Here is a 19,915-nt window from a genome sequence, read left to right as displayed (position 1 = left end):
ACCCCAAATCCAGCCCAAGAGGGCTAACTTTTTAAATATACCAGAAAATGTGCAGGAGGGCTCAAAATGAGAAGCTCAGTGATGAGACCAGGAAGAAAATTTAAGTTTTTTGCCTTCAAATCTAATATCTGAATTCTCTATGTCTTTTATAATGCCTTGTCAATGCAACATATTTCTTTTGAATCATACATGGCTGGAACAGCCATCAGCTCTCAGATCTGACATCCAGAAAAGCCTGTCCTAGTTCTTCAGACTCAGATGAAAGATTTTCTACATTTGTATGCTAAGCTTCAGTGCTACTACTCCATGCAACAGTTCCTAATTTGCACAGAACTTCTCCGCTGTTACTATTACCAAGAGAATTGGTCTGGTCTCTCCATTTATATATGAGTCAGTCAGCTGAAATAAACCTGAAAACTAGAAAGTAACCTAGAAACAGCTCTGAGCTAAATAAGCTCTTTGCTTAAAATGATTTCATTCACTGTTTCATTGAAGTGAGCAAACTGGAGACCATGTTGTGTTTCTGCAGCTGAACAGAGCAGCATAAAGTAGAACTACACTTATTCAAAACAAAGAAATGTCAAATTCTTGACTACCAGAGATCCTGAATACTGGAAGTTTGAACGAGACACCAATGTTTTTCAGCAGAACTTGATGATGTACAACCTTCCATAGGACTGGACACATGCCGTTCTGCTGGATGTACATCATGTTCTGTGGACACACCAAATCTCTGTTCTCAGTACTTACGTGTGACTCAGAAGGAAAGTAATGATAGTTGATATGGCAGCAGACTGCACATGGCATTGAATTTTACACATTAGGCTTGCTGGGAGATATTGCCACCTATTGTTTTCTATCTTGGTTGCATTGCATTCTTAATAAATAGTTGGCTTTGCTATTTTTTAATAGTCTTCGAGATAAAAAAATATATATACATACAATGGGAATCTGCATTTTTAAGTTAAACAAATCAGTGATTTTGTAGGAGTAATGGATCTTTACCTATCCAGTTGTTTTTCTTAGCAGTGTCACTGTAATATTCAGATTGTTCGGAGACTCATAGAGTGAAGCTTATCTCAAATTATGTAGTTTTCTACCTCTGTAAATCCTAGATTGCATGTACAAAGAACCTCCTAGTTAGTAGCAAAGTGCATAAAAATGTAAGTTTCTGCTTCTTTTAGAGCAAAATTTTGTTCGCTCTACAGAAAAAAAAATAAATAAATAAAACCTTTTACAAAGACCTCTTTAATAAGTAAAAACATTTGTTTTCTTTCTGTTTAGTTTATTTACTGCAGAACCAATCCCAGGCAATGTAAACTCCTCATGACTTTGTCTTCATTTCACTAAACTTCTCTGGTAAGAAAATAGTTGATAATATTTTTGAATAGCCAAAACATTTGATTTTATATATTCTTATATTAAAAGAAAGTCATTTAAAAAGGAAATAAACTAAAAATCCCCTAGGATTTAGATTACATTTTTATTTTACATCAAATATGACATTTGCTTGAAATCAAATTTATTTTTCACTTTTTTTTCTTATTTTTAAAATCTTACATTTTCTCAAAATACTTCAGTACTGCTCTTCACAGCATTTATTTTTTCAGCTAAAAAGAAAATGTAATTACTTGTCATAGATCTTCTTCCTATGATCTTAGTTATATGAGTAGTTGCAAGGTTATTCAACTACGCCTGTCCTGCTGTGGCTTGAAGTCTCAAATACAGATAGGGTTAGAACATACCCACAGATCTGTACAAGAAGTCCAAGTGAAAGTTACCGATCCAGCTTGGAAGATGATGGATAAAGAGAAATCATATTTCCATATGGATTTTTTGTGCCAATGTCCAAGTCTTTAAGAGAGGCATTTTGGTCTGTCTGTACAGCTCCTTTGTGTTAGGGATGTGACACCAGGACGTTTTCATCAAGACATTGTGCATGGGCTATCAGAAGAAAATGTGGCAGCTAGATGCATGTGCCTTTCCAGAGCAGCCTGTTTTGTATCACCATGAAGCCAAACCATATCATGCTGACACTAAAAGGAGTCCTGGGGGTCATAGCAGAATGTAGCCCTTGTGAAATACCACACTGGGAAAAGACAGATATATTTATTTAGTTAATTAGTTTGTTATTAATTGGAAAAAGACTTATGTAGAAAGAGACGTACAAAGGCCAAAGTACTGTTCACTGTGTTCCTGATAAAAATGTCAAGTGCAGCCCTAGCCATAGCCAAGCTCAATAACAAAACAAAGACATATGAGTTAAGAAATACGTGAATGGTACTTTGTTAGAGATGAGTAGACAAACTAATTCTCAACATTACATCAAGAACAAAATGTATTTATTATCTTAACATTCAATTTTATGTAAAGGTTACTCAAAATACTGTTCAAATTCAATTCTATTTATTACTGGCATTAAAATGTGGTTTCCAATAAACACATTATTTCATCTTTTAGTTACGTAGTAATTCTTCCTCAAGGACTGTTCGTGAGCCTTTTTCATTACAAAGTTCAAGACAAGTTATACAAATTCAAAATTACTTGCATATGCATCTCAAGAACTAACCTTAAGTCAACAAGGAAGTCTGGGTTTGTAAGATTTGTGTAGAAGAAAGCTGGTAAACAAGGGAATCATACTGTTTGCAGAAGGAGGAAAAGCAAATTTAGATTAACTAAGACAAAATCACCTGATCAGCTTTTTGTAGACCAGCAGAAGTAGCTGATACTTTATCTCCTAACACCTTCAGATCTTGTCTTTCTAAAAAGAATGCTTAACATACAAATTGTGTTTAGTGTAAGTATAAATGGGTTAAAGTTATAATTTAGTTACATGCTAGTGTTAGATTAGTTGATTTAATGGTTCCTCTGCCCTAAAAATCTCTGAGTTTATAGGAATTTAACATTGAAGGGTATCCAGACCACAAAGAGCATCCTGGAAAAGGAATAAAACATTTTTCTTAATTTTTTGTCATATTCATCTCAAAACACTTTGGAAGTGTAACATAATAGTAGCTGAAGTCAGTGGCAATAAGCTTGCATGACTTCATATCACTTGGGAATGGCATTGAACCATTTTCTGCAGCCTTCCATGATAAATGTTCTAAGGTTTTGTTTTTAGAAGTTACAAATGGGTGGATACTTTGGGGATGTTTTTCACCCTAATATTGGCATAAATTTCATGTTATAGATGCCTAAATGAAACTTAAGCCTCATTACCTCTGTGTTTTTATGTTTGTATGAATGTTGTCTGGAATTTGATATTTTACATGACTTTTTACATTTTCTTTCCCCCTCAAGCATCACAATTGGCAAGGTAGCTTCCTTAGCATTCTGTGGTACTAGAGATCTTATTTGTACCTTGCAGGCATACATAAATAGTGTTAGAGATTATAGATGCTATTTCTGAGCCATCTGATTTATTTGGAATGGAGGAAAGGAAATAACTTACTGAGATGGAAATAAAGAAACATCCAACTATCCTCTTAATTACCTCAGAAGAGGCTAGGTATTGTTGAAGTCATGAAATACTATCAGAAATAGGAAGGTATTAAAATGTGTAAAGTACTGACAAAATCATTAAATGTGACTAAACATTGATCATAGAATCTTAGGATAATTCAGGTTGCAGGAGTCCTCAGGAGGTCTCAGGCACAATCATGCTCACACAGCGTCAGCTCCTAGATCAGATCAAATTGCTCGAGTTTGAAAATCTTCCAAGGACAGATTCTATACAGGGTTGCCTCTCTGAACTACTTGTTTCCAGTCCAACTGGGATGAAAGAAAATATGACAAGTTTTAAATATCTTCACACATAGGAAAAATAAAATTATATTTAAAAAACTTTGTTTAGTATTCACAGTGATCTTTTTTCATGCTGAAAGAAATCACTTTTAACTTTTCTATGAGGGCTGAATTCACCAAACACCAAGGAAAGAAGTGATGCTTATGACTAGAGAAAGTAGCCAAGATATTTGAGACTTACACTCAATTCTACAGTTTGTCTCAGGGCTTTAGAAGTGATCTCTTACTGCTTCCAGAATTATACATCATCTTATACAACAACAGGCTGCAGAGGCTGGAGGAATGTGCAGAACTTTGAAACTGATATTGGATGGCTTTAAACTGTGGTTGCTAGAAAACAGTTGTGTATCTTCCTTATATATTTCTCTGAGGTTGAAATCATGAAATCACTCAGGATGAAGATAAATACTATGTGTTTTTAAGTGATTATGAAGACAGACTACAAGAGTATGAAAATGACTTGCTTTACCAGTGATTGTCCACATACCCAGGAAGATCTCAATAGTGGTGTTTTTTTGTTTGCTTGTTTGTTTTGAAGAAATAACCACATGGAACCCCTCCACTACATAAGTAAATTTAAAATATTTTCAGCATCTGATTGTATGCACATTTCTGTTACCAGCAATTTAAGAGATAAAATGTATTTCTATAGAAAACTTTATTCCAGTTCTTTTAAAAGCAACAGTGCTATTCCATTAGAGAACTATTAGTCTTATGTAGTATAAAGTCTTCACTTAAAATATATTGTAGAAAAATAGACTGAAATCTTCAGTTTCTTTTCCCCCTCCCAAATCCTAAATAATTTTGAAGTTTCAATACATTTTGTCTTTTTACCAGCCTTTTCATCCTTTGACATCTTACAGGCAGGCAATTTTTTCTCATAACATAATGGGCATGTTAAAGCAAAATATCCCACCAGCAGCTTGGCCTTGAAACAGTCCCACAGGTTGTTCTAGACCTGTCCCAGAAATGACTTTATTAGAACCAGCCAAGGGAATGTGCCAGTTCATTTTCCAACTGCTGGAAAATTTAATTTGAGAACTGGCATGTGTGTATTGCAGCTGCCAAGCTTGCCTCAGAATGGTCAGATTTAGAGTCAACTCAGGAAGAAACCAAAGGACATCACTTGCAACCCATACCACTCTGAATCCCCTAGAGGCAGCCAGGAAGATACTGTTATGATCACTTATTAATGATTTAATACATGTTTATTTCAACACATTGTGTCATCAGCCAGTGATTTCAGCACTTGTTCCTGAAAAGATGGTAATGGAACTTACCAGAAGATTAATACTTCATCTGTGTAGTATGCAAACAGCTGAAAAGTAGAGGAGGTTTCCTGACACAACCTCTGGTAATCATGCATTGCATAATTGATTGCAGTGAGAACTAGAGCCCAAAAGTTAAGGTCTGGATCCAGACTTTATGAAAGTTCAGGTATGCGAGTTTGATTCAGCCTGTCCAGAATACAAGCTCCCCATTAACAGCACATTTCTAATAGTATTTCTTCAAAGCTCAGAGCTGTCTTGATGCATTGACCAACTTCTGTCCTGTTTTGATCCACTTATACTCTACAGATTGTCATTTTACAAGCTGATGTACATTTCTGGTATTATGTGAATAATAACAGTGGCATAGGCTGTAAAACATACTAATCATGATGCTATTATGAGTCAAATATAAAATATAAAAATCTTGGCTTAAACTGCAGTATTTTGATCCAAACTGAGTTTCTCCACTGTTTTGGTGGTTTTCATTGTCCACAAGCACAAAACAAATGGGTAGATTAACTACTGGCTTGCTTTTTCTTGTAAGCATGTGTCATCTTGCAAAATGCAAGAAACAATACGGAGAAGAAAAAACAGTCTAAAAGGTTTGGGAATTGTTAAGTCCACATGTGTTGAAATTTGAGATCTGTGGCCAAATATTTAACCAGCAGTGACTACAGTCTATCAGTTATAGATGTTTTTCCCCTCAAAAACTGTCAGATGTATGTGACTGATTTTTAAAATTATATACTAGTCATAAAATTTGTGAGAAGGAGATCATTGTTCAGACATGGATCATTGCAAGTACGTTTCTTTAATGGCGTATCAATTAATTAATGATATATTTATTTTAAATTGGTAGATTGTTTAATTTGTTACTGGTAAATTGCTGATAACTGTATTGATTTCATATGGAAACTTGAATTGTATCAAATCTTTCTTTCACAGCGCTGGCTTCCATTCCTTTCCATATGTATTGCCATGCTGCTGATGACATATGCTATCTGCACGTGGTTGTTTATCTAGTGTTCACTGGCACTGATGAGAGACTGACCCCAAGTAATTCAGGTGGGAGGTTAGTCTTCTTTGTAAAAATAGCTAATTAAATTCATTGTTCTTGATATGAGATCCACAGTGGAGTGACTGGCCTTATTACGTTTAGACATGGCACCTTTCTGCTTACTGATGCACTGGTAGGACTAGCAGAGGTGGATGAAAGTCAATATGAATGTGAAAAATCTGTGCCAGCTATGTCAAAATTTGTATAGAGACATGTGGAGGTCCATCACTGATCTTATATCAATATTTGTGGTCTTTGCATTGGAGAAAATACTCTCCCAGTTTCCTAACAACAAATGGGGATTTGAGAAAAATGAGCCCCGAAACAGGCAATAAAGCTATCACAGAAAGGAAAGTGTGTCCTGTGAAGAGAGGCTGAGGGCTCTTGAATTGTCTGTTATGAGGAAGAGGAGGCTGAGAGGTGACCTCACTGCTCTCTGCAGCTCCTGAGGAGGGGAAGCAGAGAGAGGCACTCTGTTTCAGGCAAATGATGGCAGAGTAGGAACATCACAGATCTTGCTAGGGAAGCTTGGGTTGGGTATTGAGAAACAATTATTTACTGTGAAAATGGTCAAACAGTAGAACAGGATTCCTAGAGAGGTGGTTAGTGCCACATGGTCTGTCAGTGTTTAAGAGGCTTGAGGACAATGCCCTCAGTAATGTGTTTAACTTTTAATTACCCCAAAAGAGGCAAGGTATTTGAATTAGATGATCTCTGAAGGTCCCTTCCAACTGAAGTATTCTATTTTATATTATTCTAAGGAAGTAAGCATCCATGACAGTGCTTTCCATTGATCATTGCTCCAAGATTCCTTCCAGGAGCAATATCTAGCTGGTCAGTATCTTTGTCCTATCCTATTAAATGTGCAATAATAAAACAATTAGAGGAAAAAAAAGAAAAAAAAAGAGAGAGAGAGAGAGAAAATAACTATGTTTTAAATTTTCATCTGTAAAGACTTCGTATTTTCCTGCTTCGTATTGAACATTAGATGCCTTCAAAAGACAGTTAAATATTCACTTTGAGATTATAGGAGTTACCATTGCTAATGGTAGGATGATTGGACTAGATGATCTTGCAGGTCCTTTCCAACCTTGTGATTCCACGATTCTGTGATTCTATGAGTCACTCAAAATTGCTGCTCACTTGTGAATTTATTTTTCCCATGGTATCAAAATACAGAATAAAATATCTCAGTTCTCTGAGAAGCTGAACAGAAATTCTTGATTGATGAGTTTCTACAAACTTAAAATACTTGCAATATATCAAACAATATAAAATTATTACTTTCCATTACATTTTATTCAGCACACTCTGGATGCTATTAAATTACATATGACACACTCTGCTATATTAGAATTTTGTATATATGATTTCATTTGCATAGCAACCCCAAGTTTGAAAACTGAGCTATACAGATAGAATGCACACTTCAGGCATTAGTGCCTACTGGTGGTCTTTTTTTTCATCGCTGGGTACATAATTGCTAACTACAATCTCAGACCAATCTGGGCCAAATATTTTTCTCATTATCTAGTTTATTTTCAATTTCTTCTCAAGAAATCCACTGAAATAGATGAAGGACATTACTGCTGGATTTTGTGTTCTATATAGTGCTTTAGCTGGACATCTTGGTATTTTTGGAATGTTCTTTCAAGTGTTAATCATATTCTTCTGTTCACACGCTTGGGTGCCCTACATACTCTGTCCTTGGGCTATTTCTAGTTACTAGTTTATTAGAACCCACCTTACCTGAAGGTGTTGTCAGCTATTGTTGAACTGTATAATCTCTTCCTAGCATGCTAGCTGGTAGTGATCATACTGTCCTCCCACCAGATGGGCACCTAAACTAAGTAACCTGTTCTCAGTCGTCCACTGCAAACATTTCTGGTCTAGAACTTTGTACACTTTTTCCTGAGTAGTCTCACAGGGGAGCCTCAAAATGTGATGCCTTCCTTCCACTCTCTAGTATAACTCTCAGGAAAATACAAACAACACAAAATGGAGCACTGCTGGGGAGCTTCAGCCTCTACTGCCACAGTTCCAGAGACCCAGAGGGAGGCCACGATGCCAGCCAAGAGCAGCAGAGGCCTCAAGGCCAGAATTTAGGCCCTAGGGCTCAGAGGCTTAGCGGCCAAGCCTTTAGGCATAGATTTCTAAAGAGCTAGGGGCTGGCCAAGATGCCTAGAGACCTAGAGTGCAGAAGGCCCTAAAGGAGATACGGAGGCCTAAAATTGGAGAGTCCAAAAAGGAGGCTTAGACGCACCTGGAGGCACAGTTGCCTGCAAGCTGCCCTAGAGGCATAGAGGGAGGCCTAAAAGCTTAGAGGTTTCCCAGGAGGCTTAGAGGCCTTAAGGTAAAACAGCCTAGAGGGAGGCCAAGAGCCTGGCCAAGAGGCCTTGCAGCTTAGCAGTCTTGAGGCTAAACTGAGGCATGGAGGCCAAGAAAAAGATCTCCTTCTATGATCGAGGGACCCATCTGGTGGACGAGGGAAAGGCTGTTGATGTGGTCTACCCAGACTTCAGCAAAGCCTTTGACACTGTCTCCCACAGCATTCTCCTCCAGAAGCTGGCAGCCCGTGCCTTGGACAGGTACACCCTTGGCTAGGTTAGGAGCTGGTATGGCCGGGCCCACGGAGCGGTGGTGACTGGAGTTAAATCCAGCTGGTGACTGGTCACGAGTGGTGCTCCCCAGGGGTCAGTGCAGTGATTGTCCCCCTGTACTCAGCTCAGGTGAGGCCGTACCTCGAGTACTGTGTTCAGTTTTGGATCCTGCACTGCATGAAAGACATGGAGGGCCTGGGGTGTGTTCAAAGAGGGCGACAAAGCTGGTGAAGGGTCTGGAGCACAGGCCTTATGAGGAGCATCATCAGTTGTTCTGGTGCCCTCTCGCAATTCTTTTCCCCTCCACCAGCACAAGAGCTGCCGTAAAAAGAAGCAATGACACTTCCACAGACATTTTGGGGATTTATAAGGGATAGGCCCTTGATAAAGCTTTATTGGCTGTTTTTCCCCTCTACGTTTCACTCTAGATCTTCTTGTTTGGCCTGGAGAACAGAAGGCTACAGGGTGACCTCATTGCGGCCTTCCAGTACATAAGGGGAGTTTACATACAGGAGGGGAGCCAACACTTTACAAGGGTAGATAATGGCAGGACAAGGGGAAGTGGTTTTGGGTTGAGGGAGGGGAGGTTAAGAGTGGATATCAGGGAGAAATTATTTCCAGAGAGAGTGGTGGGATACTGGAACCAGATGCCCAGAGAGGTTGTAGATGTCCCATCCCTGGAGATGCTCAAGGCCAGGTTGGATGGGGCCCTGGGCAGCCTGGTCTCGTTTTAGATATGATGCAGGTGGTATTCATGCATCTGTTTTGCAGTCTCAAATGGTGCTCTGTTTGTCCTGGGCACCCCACACCTGCATCAGCGTGGCTAGGTTGTGCTATTCCTGAGAGGTGGGCGTTTGGTGTTCCGAGACCATGTTAACTTAATTTATGGGTGGCAGCCATCCAGATCTGTCAATGGAGGACCCCTCAGACCGGCTGGAGTCATCATGAGATGTAGATGCTGCCGGCTCCTCACGTTCATCCTGTGCTCGCCTCATCCTCTCCTTGTTAAGTCTGAAAGAATCCTGAGCCAGAAATGGCCGCCTGGATGGTCTGCCTTTGATCTCTTCCTCTTGTTCATCCTTTGCTCGTCTCATCCTCTCCTTGTTAAGTTTGAATGAATCCTGAGACAGAAGTGGCAGCCTGGATGGTCTGTCTGTGGTCTCCTCCTCACGTTCCTCCTGTGCTCGCCTCATCCTCTCCTTGTGAAGTTTGAATGAATCCTTAGCGACAAATGCCAGCCTGGATGGTCTGCCTTTGGTCTCCGTGGACTGGCTGGACTCAGCCCTTGAGGAAGATGCGGAATCTTCGGTGGAAGATGGTGACTTCCTCAAGATGCCCCGAGGGTGTGAGGTCTTGGTTTTCACTTTCAACCCTGCACCCTCATGGTGGTCATTTTCAGCTTCAGAACGGAACCTGACACGCTGAGTGCTTCGTGCTTGGCCAAGTTCATCTTGGTTTCGGGCTCCTGCCTGGCCCCGCAGCTCACAGCTCACAGGCTGCTCTGGGGTTTTAGGCACTGCTTGGATCTCTGGCAGCAGTCTGAAAGGACAGAGCAAGAGGAGTCTGCCTGAGTGGGTGATGACTTCAGGGCCACATCCTGCAAGCCTGAGCCGGGACCCTTGGCTGCAATGCAGCCTTCCCACAGACAGCTCACCGGCTGGCCCATGGCTCTCCTGAGATCTGGAGGGGGCCAGCCCTGTGAGCTCGGGTCTTCCCGGCTTCCCCATGCCAGCACTCTGGGTGCTGTCTTCAGCATTGTTGGGCAGCCACAAACAGTGACCATTTGGGGTTAGGGAACGGGCTCTCGTTGGCTCAGTAAATCACCCCCATGCACATCCCAACCCAGAGCATCTGGCCTCACCTGGACTTAGAGCTCTCCTTCTGCAGGAGGTACCTTATCCGCCTTAAGTGCTCTCCATCTACACTTGTAGTGCTCAAGCACCTGACGAAGCTTGGCCGTCTAGCAGATCTCACTGGAATTAGGAAGACAGAGGAGATTCATTGTAAACCCTTTGGTTCACTCACAAGGGGTGCTCCGGCCTGTTGCCAAAACATCCAAGAGGGCCGCTCTGCTCCCCCCACTGCTGCCATCTGCACTGCCCTCAGAGCCTCCCTGAAACCATCTCTGGCCCCACTCCTCCTCTCCGCAATTCAGCTCTGTTCTGGGACTGCGTTAGCAATGTTATCTTTGGGAAAGCAGAGCTGGGTGGTGATAATGAGCTGACAGGGTGTCTTTTGGGGACCGTGTCCTTCCACTAGGGCAGGGGTAGGGCCTAAGATCCCGACATCCTCCTGCCACAGCCGGGGATAGGAGCATGTCACACACAGCACCTTAGTTTTGGCAAGGCCTACAGTTCCTCATGAGATGAGGCTGCGCTCAGCTGGCGTGAAGCCTCAACGCAAGTCACTGCCTTTGGCTGATGGCCAGCGAGGGAATTCCCATCTCACGATGGTTGCCCGTGCCGCGGAAAGAAGTTGCAAGCTGTTTTACCTCTCTTGCCCTGGGCAAGAGGTGGCAAAGTGTCCCCTTCCTTAAGTTTCCTCTCAGCAGGGAAGCTTCCTGAGGACTTGCGGCGTGGCAAGGATGGTGGTTTGGGCACCAACTCCATTTGAAACCTTTAAGAGAGGAGAAGACAGTCATTGCTGTGACGCAGTGCACCACCAGCCTGAGTTGCTCTCTGGTTGTGTGCTCACAGGCACATTTTCATGCTGCATGAAGGCCACACCTTTCTAAAGTCTTTAGCAGGGTCAGTTGGGATAGGACAAGGGGAAACAGTCTCAAACAGAAGGAGGGAAGATTTAGATTGGAAATAAGGAAGTTTCTGGCAGAAGGCTGGTGAGGCACTGGAACATCTTGTCCAGAGACGTGCTGGGTGCCCGGACAGGCGATCAAGGTCGGGCTGGAGCACGCTCAGAGCTACCTCATCTGGGGGTAGGTAGGTGTCCCTGTTCCCTGCAGGGGAGTGGGACTAGGTGCTCTTTCAGGGTTCCTTTTGGCTCAAATGATTCTATGATTCTACAAGATATCCTCATGGGCAGGACACCCGTGGACACAAGGAACAAGCACTGCGGAATGAGAGCTGAGATGCTGCATCGAGCAGCAGCTACAGCTCCCAACATACTCACTCTGGAAAGACAACAAGGCAGCCAGAGGGTGACAGGGAGGCCACTGGTGCCACCCGGGACATCACCATCTTCATCAGCCAGGGGGCCTGCAGGGGAGGAACAGAGAGGATGTGAGACATCCTTGTCACAGCTGGGGCACTGGGGACATGAGGAGCCTAAGCCAGGGAGAGCTGACAGCACCACAGCACTTGCACAGCCCATGCAGATGGCCAGGTCTTGGTGGGCTGTGTGTGGGCACAGCAAGGCTCACGGGACTGTCCGGTCCACAAACAAACCTACAGCTCACCTTGAGAACAGCTTTTCTGAGGTTCTCTTTCCCTGACAGCTTCTGGAGGAAGTCATAGTAGAACTTCATTTGGAAGGTCATTCCATCAATGAAGATCACTCCAATGTCCTTCAGGACAATGGCAACTTTCTCCCCAATTTTCAGGCAGCTGGATATCAGGAACACAGTGTTCTGGATGCTAGCCTGCACTATGTGCCAGCTCAGAGAGGCATCTGCGGCCACCTGGCTGCGCTTCAGGGGCTCCAGCTTCCTGTAGGCTGAAAAACGCCAGGGACGGAGTTAATACGGTTGCTGTTCCACAGCTTCTTCCCTAGAACTACTTCTGGTGGGCATCAACCAGAACGGCCCTATACTTGGACACGCTCCTCAGAGGGAGAGGTGGAGGATGGAGGCGGTGGCCCTGTTTGCCCCCTCCATGAAGCCAGCAAAGGTTTAATCCCCCCTCCTACCTGGCAGGGACTCCCCGTGGGACTGGAGGCCGTGCATGGCTACGAGGTTTGTAGCCAGCTGAAACACGGGCCACTGCAGAGTCACGTTTGCAGTCGTGATTTCTCTGGAGATGATGTCAAAGGAGCCGAAGGTGGGAATCCAGACTCCCTGCAAGTGAAAGAAAAACAAGGTGTGGAAGGGTTATGGGCTTGCTGGAGAAAGGGCTGGCGTTGACTTTCATCGGCCCTGAGATACTACACCACCAGCACAAGTGATACTGCATTGACAGGAAGCCCGTGGGATGCCCAGAAGTGAAATGCGGGGTGAGTTCCCTGCTTTCTGTGCAGGGGAAGACTCAGAGGATCTCTAGGCTGAGCTGGACAGGGAGAGGAGGAACCTGACAGCCAACACACCTTGTGCATCAGGAGCTGCTCTTGTACATAGGCGGCCACCGCATTCCAGACGGCAACTCGCTCTGGAGGGCAAAGGAAAATCAGGTCACACTCTGCATCTGCTGCTTCCCAGCACCCCTTCTGCTGCCAGGCAGGAGTGAGGTGGCAGATGGAAAGTGTTATCTCCGTCCCAAGACTGGATTCTGCACCGCTTCCATGGGGGCTGTGGGCCCACGTACCTTCAGTGTCAATGTGTATCGGTCCAGAGGTACGCCTCACTGTGGGGCCGTCCCCACAGAAGTTCATCCTGTTCCGCCTTATACCAGCGGGTTGCTCCTTGTTGGCAGCAGCCATGCCGGAGCTCATCCTTCAGATGCGTCTGCTCTCTACCAGATGCTCCTTCAGGATGCAGGACCCAGTGCCGCGCTCCACCTTCACACCCCTCCTGGGTGGCCGTGTCACAAACGTTGCCACAGCGCCGCTGTGACATCATGGCCAGTGCTGGACGCTGCCCATTATGACGCTGGCACAGCAGCCTGCTGCCCGCCCCGGGTGGGGGTGCTGACCCCTCTCTGCTTTCTCCCTCTCCTGTCTTTCCTCTCAGTGTAACGTTACCCATTTTCCTTTTGTAGCCGTTGCCCAAACTGATCTCCAAGGAGGCGATGTGGAAACAAGTCTTGTTCCAAAGCACTCTACCCGTCATGCTGACGACTTGATGTCAGAAAGTGCCTTCATTGTGCCTGGAAGTTGTCAGTTCCTCGTTAGGATGCTCAATAAATTACCCGGCATGGATCTTCTGTGTCACTGTTGTGAGTCCATTGCTGCTGCGACCCTACCGGGCAGGGAGTGCTTTGTCTGGGGGATCCCAGAGATTGGCTTTCCTTGAAGCCTTCCAAGGGGAAGGGGGTTGGGATCCTGTGGGGTCAAGACGGGATCTGCAGGCCCGAAGCCGGATTAGCACTGTACACCTAAAGCTAGCTCTTGTGAATTTGTCCTAGGGAGTTGATAAAATGTGCATCTGATGAAACATTTTGAGAAATGATTTACAAAATTTAACAGCCATCTTGAAAAACTATATACTACGAAGTCATCACTAAAACAACAAAAAGATAACATCTGAATAAATATAATTTCAGAACATACTTCCAAGGAAGAGGAAAACCTCAATCCAAACAGAAAAATATGGAAAAAGGGATGTATCTAACAAATAATTCTTTGTATTTAGAACTCAATTCCTACTCAACAAATGGTTGTTAAACTGTTGGTAAAATACGAGTGGAAGATACAAGAGAAGATTTTGTCCTTAGCAAAGGAAGGTCAGATAAAATGTGAAATAAGTTAAAGTTAGCTTTTTAATTTACTTAAGGATGACTGTTTCTTATTTCTGTGCTTTCGTAGATGTTTCAAAATTTGTCATGAAGATCTTAACTATTTTCTTTGGTTAAAAACCAAACCAAACCTTTACGATCAACAAAAAACTCCAACTATTCAATTGTTTCTGTTGTAAACTTGTCTAGGGTGAATTTTCTTTTTTGGATAAATGAGAAAGCACGAAGTATAAAACTTTTGTGAAATTCACCAGTTCTAACAAAGTAGATATTTCAGGCTGATACATACAAGCCCAGGAAATAATGGGGAATCTTAACTGTCTGCTTATATACCATATCAACCTGCCAAACCCATTAAGTTCTAAGTGCTGTACTGTGTTCCTCTTGGAAAAGCAGAAATTAGGGAAGCAGTTCACAATCATTTTCTTGCTTTCTGCTCATTTTCATTTACCCCTGCAGAACAGTCATTTTAATTTTTCTCTAATGTACAGCTCTGAACAGAGGCCTACTGATGTCAGAAGCATTTCTATTGTGTTGTATAGACTGAGATCAAGCTTCTCCTAATCCTGTTGGTAGTCTGCTGTTTTAGAGAATTATTTACTAGTCAACTGAAAAACAGAATATTGCATGTATCTTTTTACCAGAACTTAAATTAATTGAGAATTTTCTTTTTTGTTAGGTTTTGATTGGGAACAGAAAGTATTTCAAGGTGGAGTGTTTCCCTACTTCAAGCTATTCACTATTTTTCTTGCAATCAGGCACCTAACAATTATCTAAGGATATTTGATGGATGGATTCTCTTATTTTCACATGCTTCAAAGAAATCAATTGTATGCTGTTCAACTAAATCTGATCACGAAGGGAAAAATTCCATGTAGAATGAAAAAAGACCAAAAGGGAAATTGCTGTACAATTTACTCTCTAGTTTAAAGTTTCAGAACAATGATGATGGTAGCTAGCAGCAGTGACCTTGAAAGTTTTTTTAAAGGAAAACAACTGTACATGAGACTGAACAGTGAACAATGAGCCAGATTTACAGTTTACGTCTGTATTTGGTTGGCTGGCTTCAATTAAGACGTTAAAAATTGTCATGTCTTGATATCATCATTTTTGAAATGAGGATAATTATGAGTTCCTCATGTGATCCTTTATATTTAATGTCTACAAAGATCTCCAAAGATCTCCTAATGAGAGAAGGTCTTATCAATTTAAGGTATTATTACTACATAACTGATTAATGGAATATGCCTGCAGGGGAGGAAGAGAGTGAAAATAGAAACCATACTTTTGTCAGATTCAAGGAAGGTGGTGAAGAATTAGGACAAAATGCAACGTTGCTTTGTAGAAAATTAAGTATCACAGCTACATCTATCACCATAAATGGCTTGCTTGAATTGCTTGCATTCTCTGTCTGCGCTGCAATATTTCATTCAACTAACCATTCGTTAAACACACATCCTGAAAGCAAATAACTTTAATGTAAATAATTTGTGAAGCATTGTTCCATCTGTTGAAAATGTGCAGTAGTAGTTTCGACCCTTGTCTAAACCAGGCGAGCTACTTTCAGGCAAGTTTGGGAGGTAAATGAACTGTCTGGCTGCTTTTCTTGGCAACATCTCTTATTAGTGGGAGGTGGCAGTAAAGAGAACATGAGGAAGACTGAAAGTGTTTACTTAAAACTTTAGCCAAATGGCTAGGGAGAGTTAAGATAAATCATAACTGTCAATGATGACAACTTTAGACTGCTACTAGTTCACTCCTGTTTATGCAGTTTTAAATGTTGCACTTAGAAATGTTTAGGAGCAGACTAAATTTTTATTGACAGATGCCATAAGTTGTTTAGATGTAAACATTTTGGACTTGGTTCTAACAGTGTCATGGAAGATTTGCAGGAAGAAGGCTGTAAAGCTTCACACAACACTTGAGAGATAATATTTTTTAAGAGTGTCTCCAAAGTATGCATCTCTGACTCATATTTCCCCAAAGAATAAGGTCCATAGATCAATGCAAGCTTATTACACTTTCTCACAGACAAGGAAAGCCAAAAGAAAATGTTACAACAATTTGCCATGTGAGATTATTGAAATAAGTTAATTTTCTTTTCTCTTTTCCTCACTCCACTCTATTCCTAAGCACATTTCTAGCCACCACCACCCCCTCACCTCCCCCACCCTCCCCCCTTTTTTTTTAATTTCCTTCTTATTTTTGATGATGACTTTGAAACTAACATTTAAATAGCTGTTAAGACCATAGGGTAAACTAACAAAAGGCCAGAAGTTCAACGAGCAGTCTCAAGATTTTTTCTTGAAAGACTGAGTCATGCTGACAAATGTCATGAAATACAGTACTGTGTTGAAGATCAGCATGAATTGATCACAGATTTAGATCAATTCATACTTTGTTTTTAAATATGGGAGCTACTGCTTCTTGTGAAATATTTATTTTAAGTAAGTAGCTCATCCAGATGTTTTGCTTATAGAGTTATATAGGATTTACTTTGTAGACTGTAATATTGCAGTACTGATTCCAGGAAGAAAAATAGCCCAAGAATTAGCATCTTGTAATCCAGAGCTCAAATCTCTTCTCTGTTTATAAATGGAAGTTATCACTGAGTTGCTTATCTTCCACATATCTTTGGTATGGATGATCATTTTTAAAATACGTGTTTAGCACAAAGGTACTTCCCTACAGAGTACTCCTATCTAGATAGAGCAAAATGAACCTTCCCAGGGGAGTTCAGTAGCTTAGATATAGAAACAAATGTGCCTAGATTGTTTTCTATTTCTGCTGACATATATGGAATCTCTGTTCAAGAATGAATTCTGTTGTTTAACACTGAATTGCTATAAATTCAATATATCCTTCTGTTACTGAAAGACATAAAGGCCCGTTTTTGCAATTTATCAGTGTCTATTCAAGCTAAATATACAGGCATCCAGCCCCTGGTCCTTGATATTCACGGGTCTGAGGTAAGTCCACTCGACCGGAGTGCCCTAAACTTTTTTAATCTCTTCATACATCAATGTGAAGTATGAACAGCCTTATTTTTTCTTCACTGTTAAGTGGAAACAAGTATTTGTCACTAGGTGACATCAAATGGCTCATGTATAATATGATGGGCTAGTCTAAAACATTGGGGTTGTTCACTAAAAATTGTAGATGAACAAACATTTGGTATTTTATCTCAAATTTATTTATTTATTTATTTTAAATAACATCAGTGTATCCAATAATTTCTCAGAGAAACCTCAGGGCTTTAGTTTTCTTTTTCTAGAGCTATCCAATCTAAATTTGAAATGCAATTTGGCTGATGAAACACAGGCTTTCAGTGCAGTCTGAGATCTCGTGTCTCACAAGCAGCTAAAACGTGGGGTTTAGAATATTCAGTCACCTCTAAACTGTCAGTTACATTCCTGCAGGTTACATTAGGTGGTTAGTTTGCATGCCTTGTATGGATAACTCGGTGGATCTGTACATCTAAAGTTAAGTGACTGACAGAATAATTCCATCACTATATGTATGGGTAGGGTGCAATTTCACTTCCTTCTGCAATGTGGGTGTTCACACATGAGCTCCACTTTCGGTCAGTGAAGACAGAGTCAAATGTTGAATGTAAACACATTCACAAACGTGGTGTTTGAGGTGTTATTTTTTGTTTGTTTTTCCTTGCTTGTAGCTACGATTCCAGGAAATACAGGACACAAAATGTACAGTAGATCAGCATTCATCAGTTGGATTGTATCTGGAGGTTAGTTATGGCATCCTTGAGAATTCTCAGATAGCACCGGATATCAATGTAATTGAATTGAGGCTTCAGTGCAAAGCCAATGATCTTACATGAAGAATCCTCTGCTTTCTGCTGAGAACTAATAGAAGTACAGCTACAAGCTCTGTTTAACTCGATGTGTAGTTGTTACTGATTCAGTAAATTAGAGATTTAATCAGTCTGTCAGATCTGTGGTTTGTTTATAAGAGAAGGAAATATACTGAAGCTGAAAACAGTGCAAATGGTTCCAAAAAATAAAGACATAATTGAACAGAAAATTACCTTTTACTCTAGGAATTGACTGGCTTTGAGATGAAAATCAAGACTTAAAGAAACAGTCAGTTTAAGGTTAAAACATGAAAAATGCATAAATCATTTAAAAACTAGTTTCTTAAAGAACAAAAATTTTCCTATACCTGCTAGAAAAAATAAACATTTAAGATATTCTTCCAAACTCAGCTTCTCATTAAGTATCTGAGATTCCAAAAATAACAGTTTTAAGCACAGCAAAAGTGGTTTTTATTCCATAAAGATTTTCCTTTAGAAAAAGATGACCAATTAACAAATGATTATTGCAAAATTTGCAAATTCAATTTTGAATGAAAAGTTTAGTGCATATGCTGATATTTGAAGAATTTAATTTATAGTGTAGGTGTCCTCTGACAACAAAACCATAATCTACAATATCTTGACTATCTTTCAAATCCTTTGCACTTTGCTAAACATGTTTTGAAAACTTTTACTGTAAAGATGACATTATTTTATTGTCATCACAATACTCTATAAATGTGTAAAGGTGAATCTATTTGAACTTAGTGGAATCATAGTGGAAATATCTGAAGAAATGGGGATCTTTAAATAGTCTTGAGAGCAAGCAGGAAGACACTAGGATTCATGAAGCACTTGGAGTTGGTTTCTAATGGAACAGTGGAAAGCTTGTTCTATTCAGTTACCATGCCACAAGTGAAATGAATGGGTAACACAATGCAGCTCTGCACAAAGTTGAAAAGGGCGTTCCCAGGGAGCCACAGTTCCATCACTATGGTATTTAATATACAATACATTAACGTTATAAAAGTAAGTATATGGTGCTAAACTAACAGAGATAGCAAGAATGATTTAGAGAGAAAAGGTCTTGGCTAACTTGATGCTTCAGGAGGCCACAGACAAAGCTGATAAAACATAGCATAATTTATTTGTATCTTCAGAACATTTTGACAAAGTTCCATACTACTGGTCTCTGTTTAAGTTAAAAGTTGCCAGGATAAAGAGCTGACGGAAAAACAGAAAACAGAGAAGCTATGTAAGATTGTGGAAAACTAGATTTATTGGGGCCCGACAGGGGTCAACATTTAGGCCTCTACTGTTCATGATCTATAAAAATGATATAGGCTAGTAAAATATGCTGACAACACAATGTTGAAGGAGCTGTGAACCTACATTGTAAAGCTAGAAAAATTCAGAAGTGTTTTTGCTTAGCTTGCTTGTTTTCATTGCTCAAAAACCACTAATAATCTCCTTTTCTCTAGCTCGTCAACAGAAATGCATTTAAAGAATGCCTAAGCTACAAGGTAAATAAAGACAGGCCTGAGAAGAAAAAGGTCTTTTGACTCATAAACAGATATTACATTAGCATGCCTAAAAGTTCTGTGTTGCTTGTGGCAGTGCCAAAAATCAAAGACATAACCTCAGGTATGACATGAGTGAATTCCCTATCTTTATATCCTGTTTTTCAAAGAGTTCATGACTCAGTGATGTTAATATGGGGGTTGCAAACAAAGCTTAGAAGTTACAGAGACAACTTCAATGAACAGAAGAAATTTCAAACTGTATTCTTGGTTCATCATGATTCCCTC

General features: G+C 40.9%; 2 protein-coding genes across 2 annotated transcripts; both read right to left on the bottom strand.

Moving 5' to 3' along the window:
* Positions 1-8,822: 8,822 nt before the first annotated feature.
* Positions 8,823-11,341, bottom strand: LOC146761575 (uncharacterized). The gene is made up of 3 exons (XM_085542621.1): positions 11,224-11,341; positions 10,594-10,705; positions 8,823-10,271 (listed from the first exon to the last, which is right to left on the bottom strand). The coding sequence occupies exons 1-3, from the start codon at positions 11,339-11,341 to the stop codon at positions 9,611-9,613; spliced, it is 891 nt and encodes a 296-aa protein (XP_085398747.1). The 3' UTR covers positions 8,823-9,610.
* Positions 11,342-11,485: 144 nt separating this feature from the next.
* LOC146761574 (coiled-coil domain-containing protein 81-like) lies at positions 11,486-13,899 on the bottom strand. Its single transcript, XM_085542230.1, has 4 exons — positions 12,987-13,899; positions 12,594-12,741; positions 12,145-12,401; positions 11,486-11,944 (listed from the first exon to the last, which is right to left on the bottom strand). The coding sequence occupies exons 1-4, from the start codon at positions 13,329-13,331 to the stop codon at positions 11,855-11,857; spliced, it is 840 nt and encodes a 279-aa protein (XP_085398356.1). The 5' UTR covers positions 13,332-13,899; the 3' UTR covers positions 11,486-11,854.
* Positions 13,900-19,915: the final 6,016 nt, after the last annotated feature.

Source organism: Coturnix japonica, chromosome 3 (genome assembly GCF_054131305.1).
Source record: "Coturnix japonica strain WE chromosome 3, WE-NBRP24, whole genome shotgun sequence".
Classification (NCBI taxonomy): domain Eukaryota; kingdom Metazoa; phylum Chordata; class Aves; order Galliformes; family Phasianidae; genus Coturnix; species Coturnix japonica.
The sequence above is the reverse complement of the archived record's forward strand: the minus strand, read 5'-3'. Positions and strand labels throughout refer to the sequence as shown.

Excerpts from the sequence above, each read along its gene's own strand:
- LOC146761575 (XM_085542621.1), bottom strand. The coding sequence starts at position 11,341 with ATGGAGTTGGTGCCCAAACCACCATCCTTGCCACGCCGCAAGTCCTCA. Across the intron at positions 10,706-11,223 it reads TCTTGCCCAGGGCAAGAGAG|TGAGATCTGCTAGACGGCCA; the intron begins GTAAAACAGCTT and ends TCCTAATTCCAG. Across the intron at positions 10,272-10,593 it reads AAGGAGAGCTCTAAGTCCAG|ACTGCTGCCAGAGATCCAAG; the intron begins GTGAGGCCAGAT and ends CTGTCCTTTCAG.
- LOC146761574 (XM_085542230.1), bottom strand. The coding sequence starts at position 13,331 with ATGAGCTCCGGCATGGCTGCTGCCAACAAGGAGCAACCCGCTGGTATA. Across the intron at positions 12,402-12,593 it reads CCACGGGGAGTCCCTGCCAG|CCTACAGGAAGCTGGAGCCC; the intron begins GTAGGAGGGGGG and ends GGCGTTTTTCAG. Across the intron at positions 11,945-12,144 it reads TCAGAAAAGCTGTTCTCAAG|GCCCCCTGGCTGATGAAGAT; the intron begins GTGAGCTGTAGG and ends CCTCCCCTGCAG.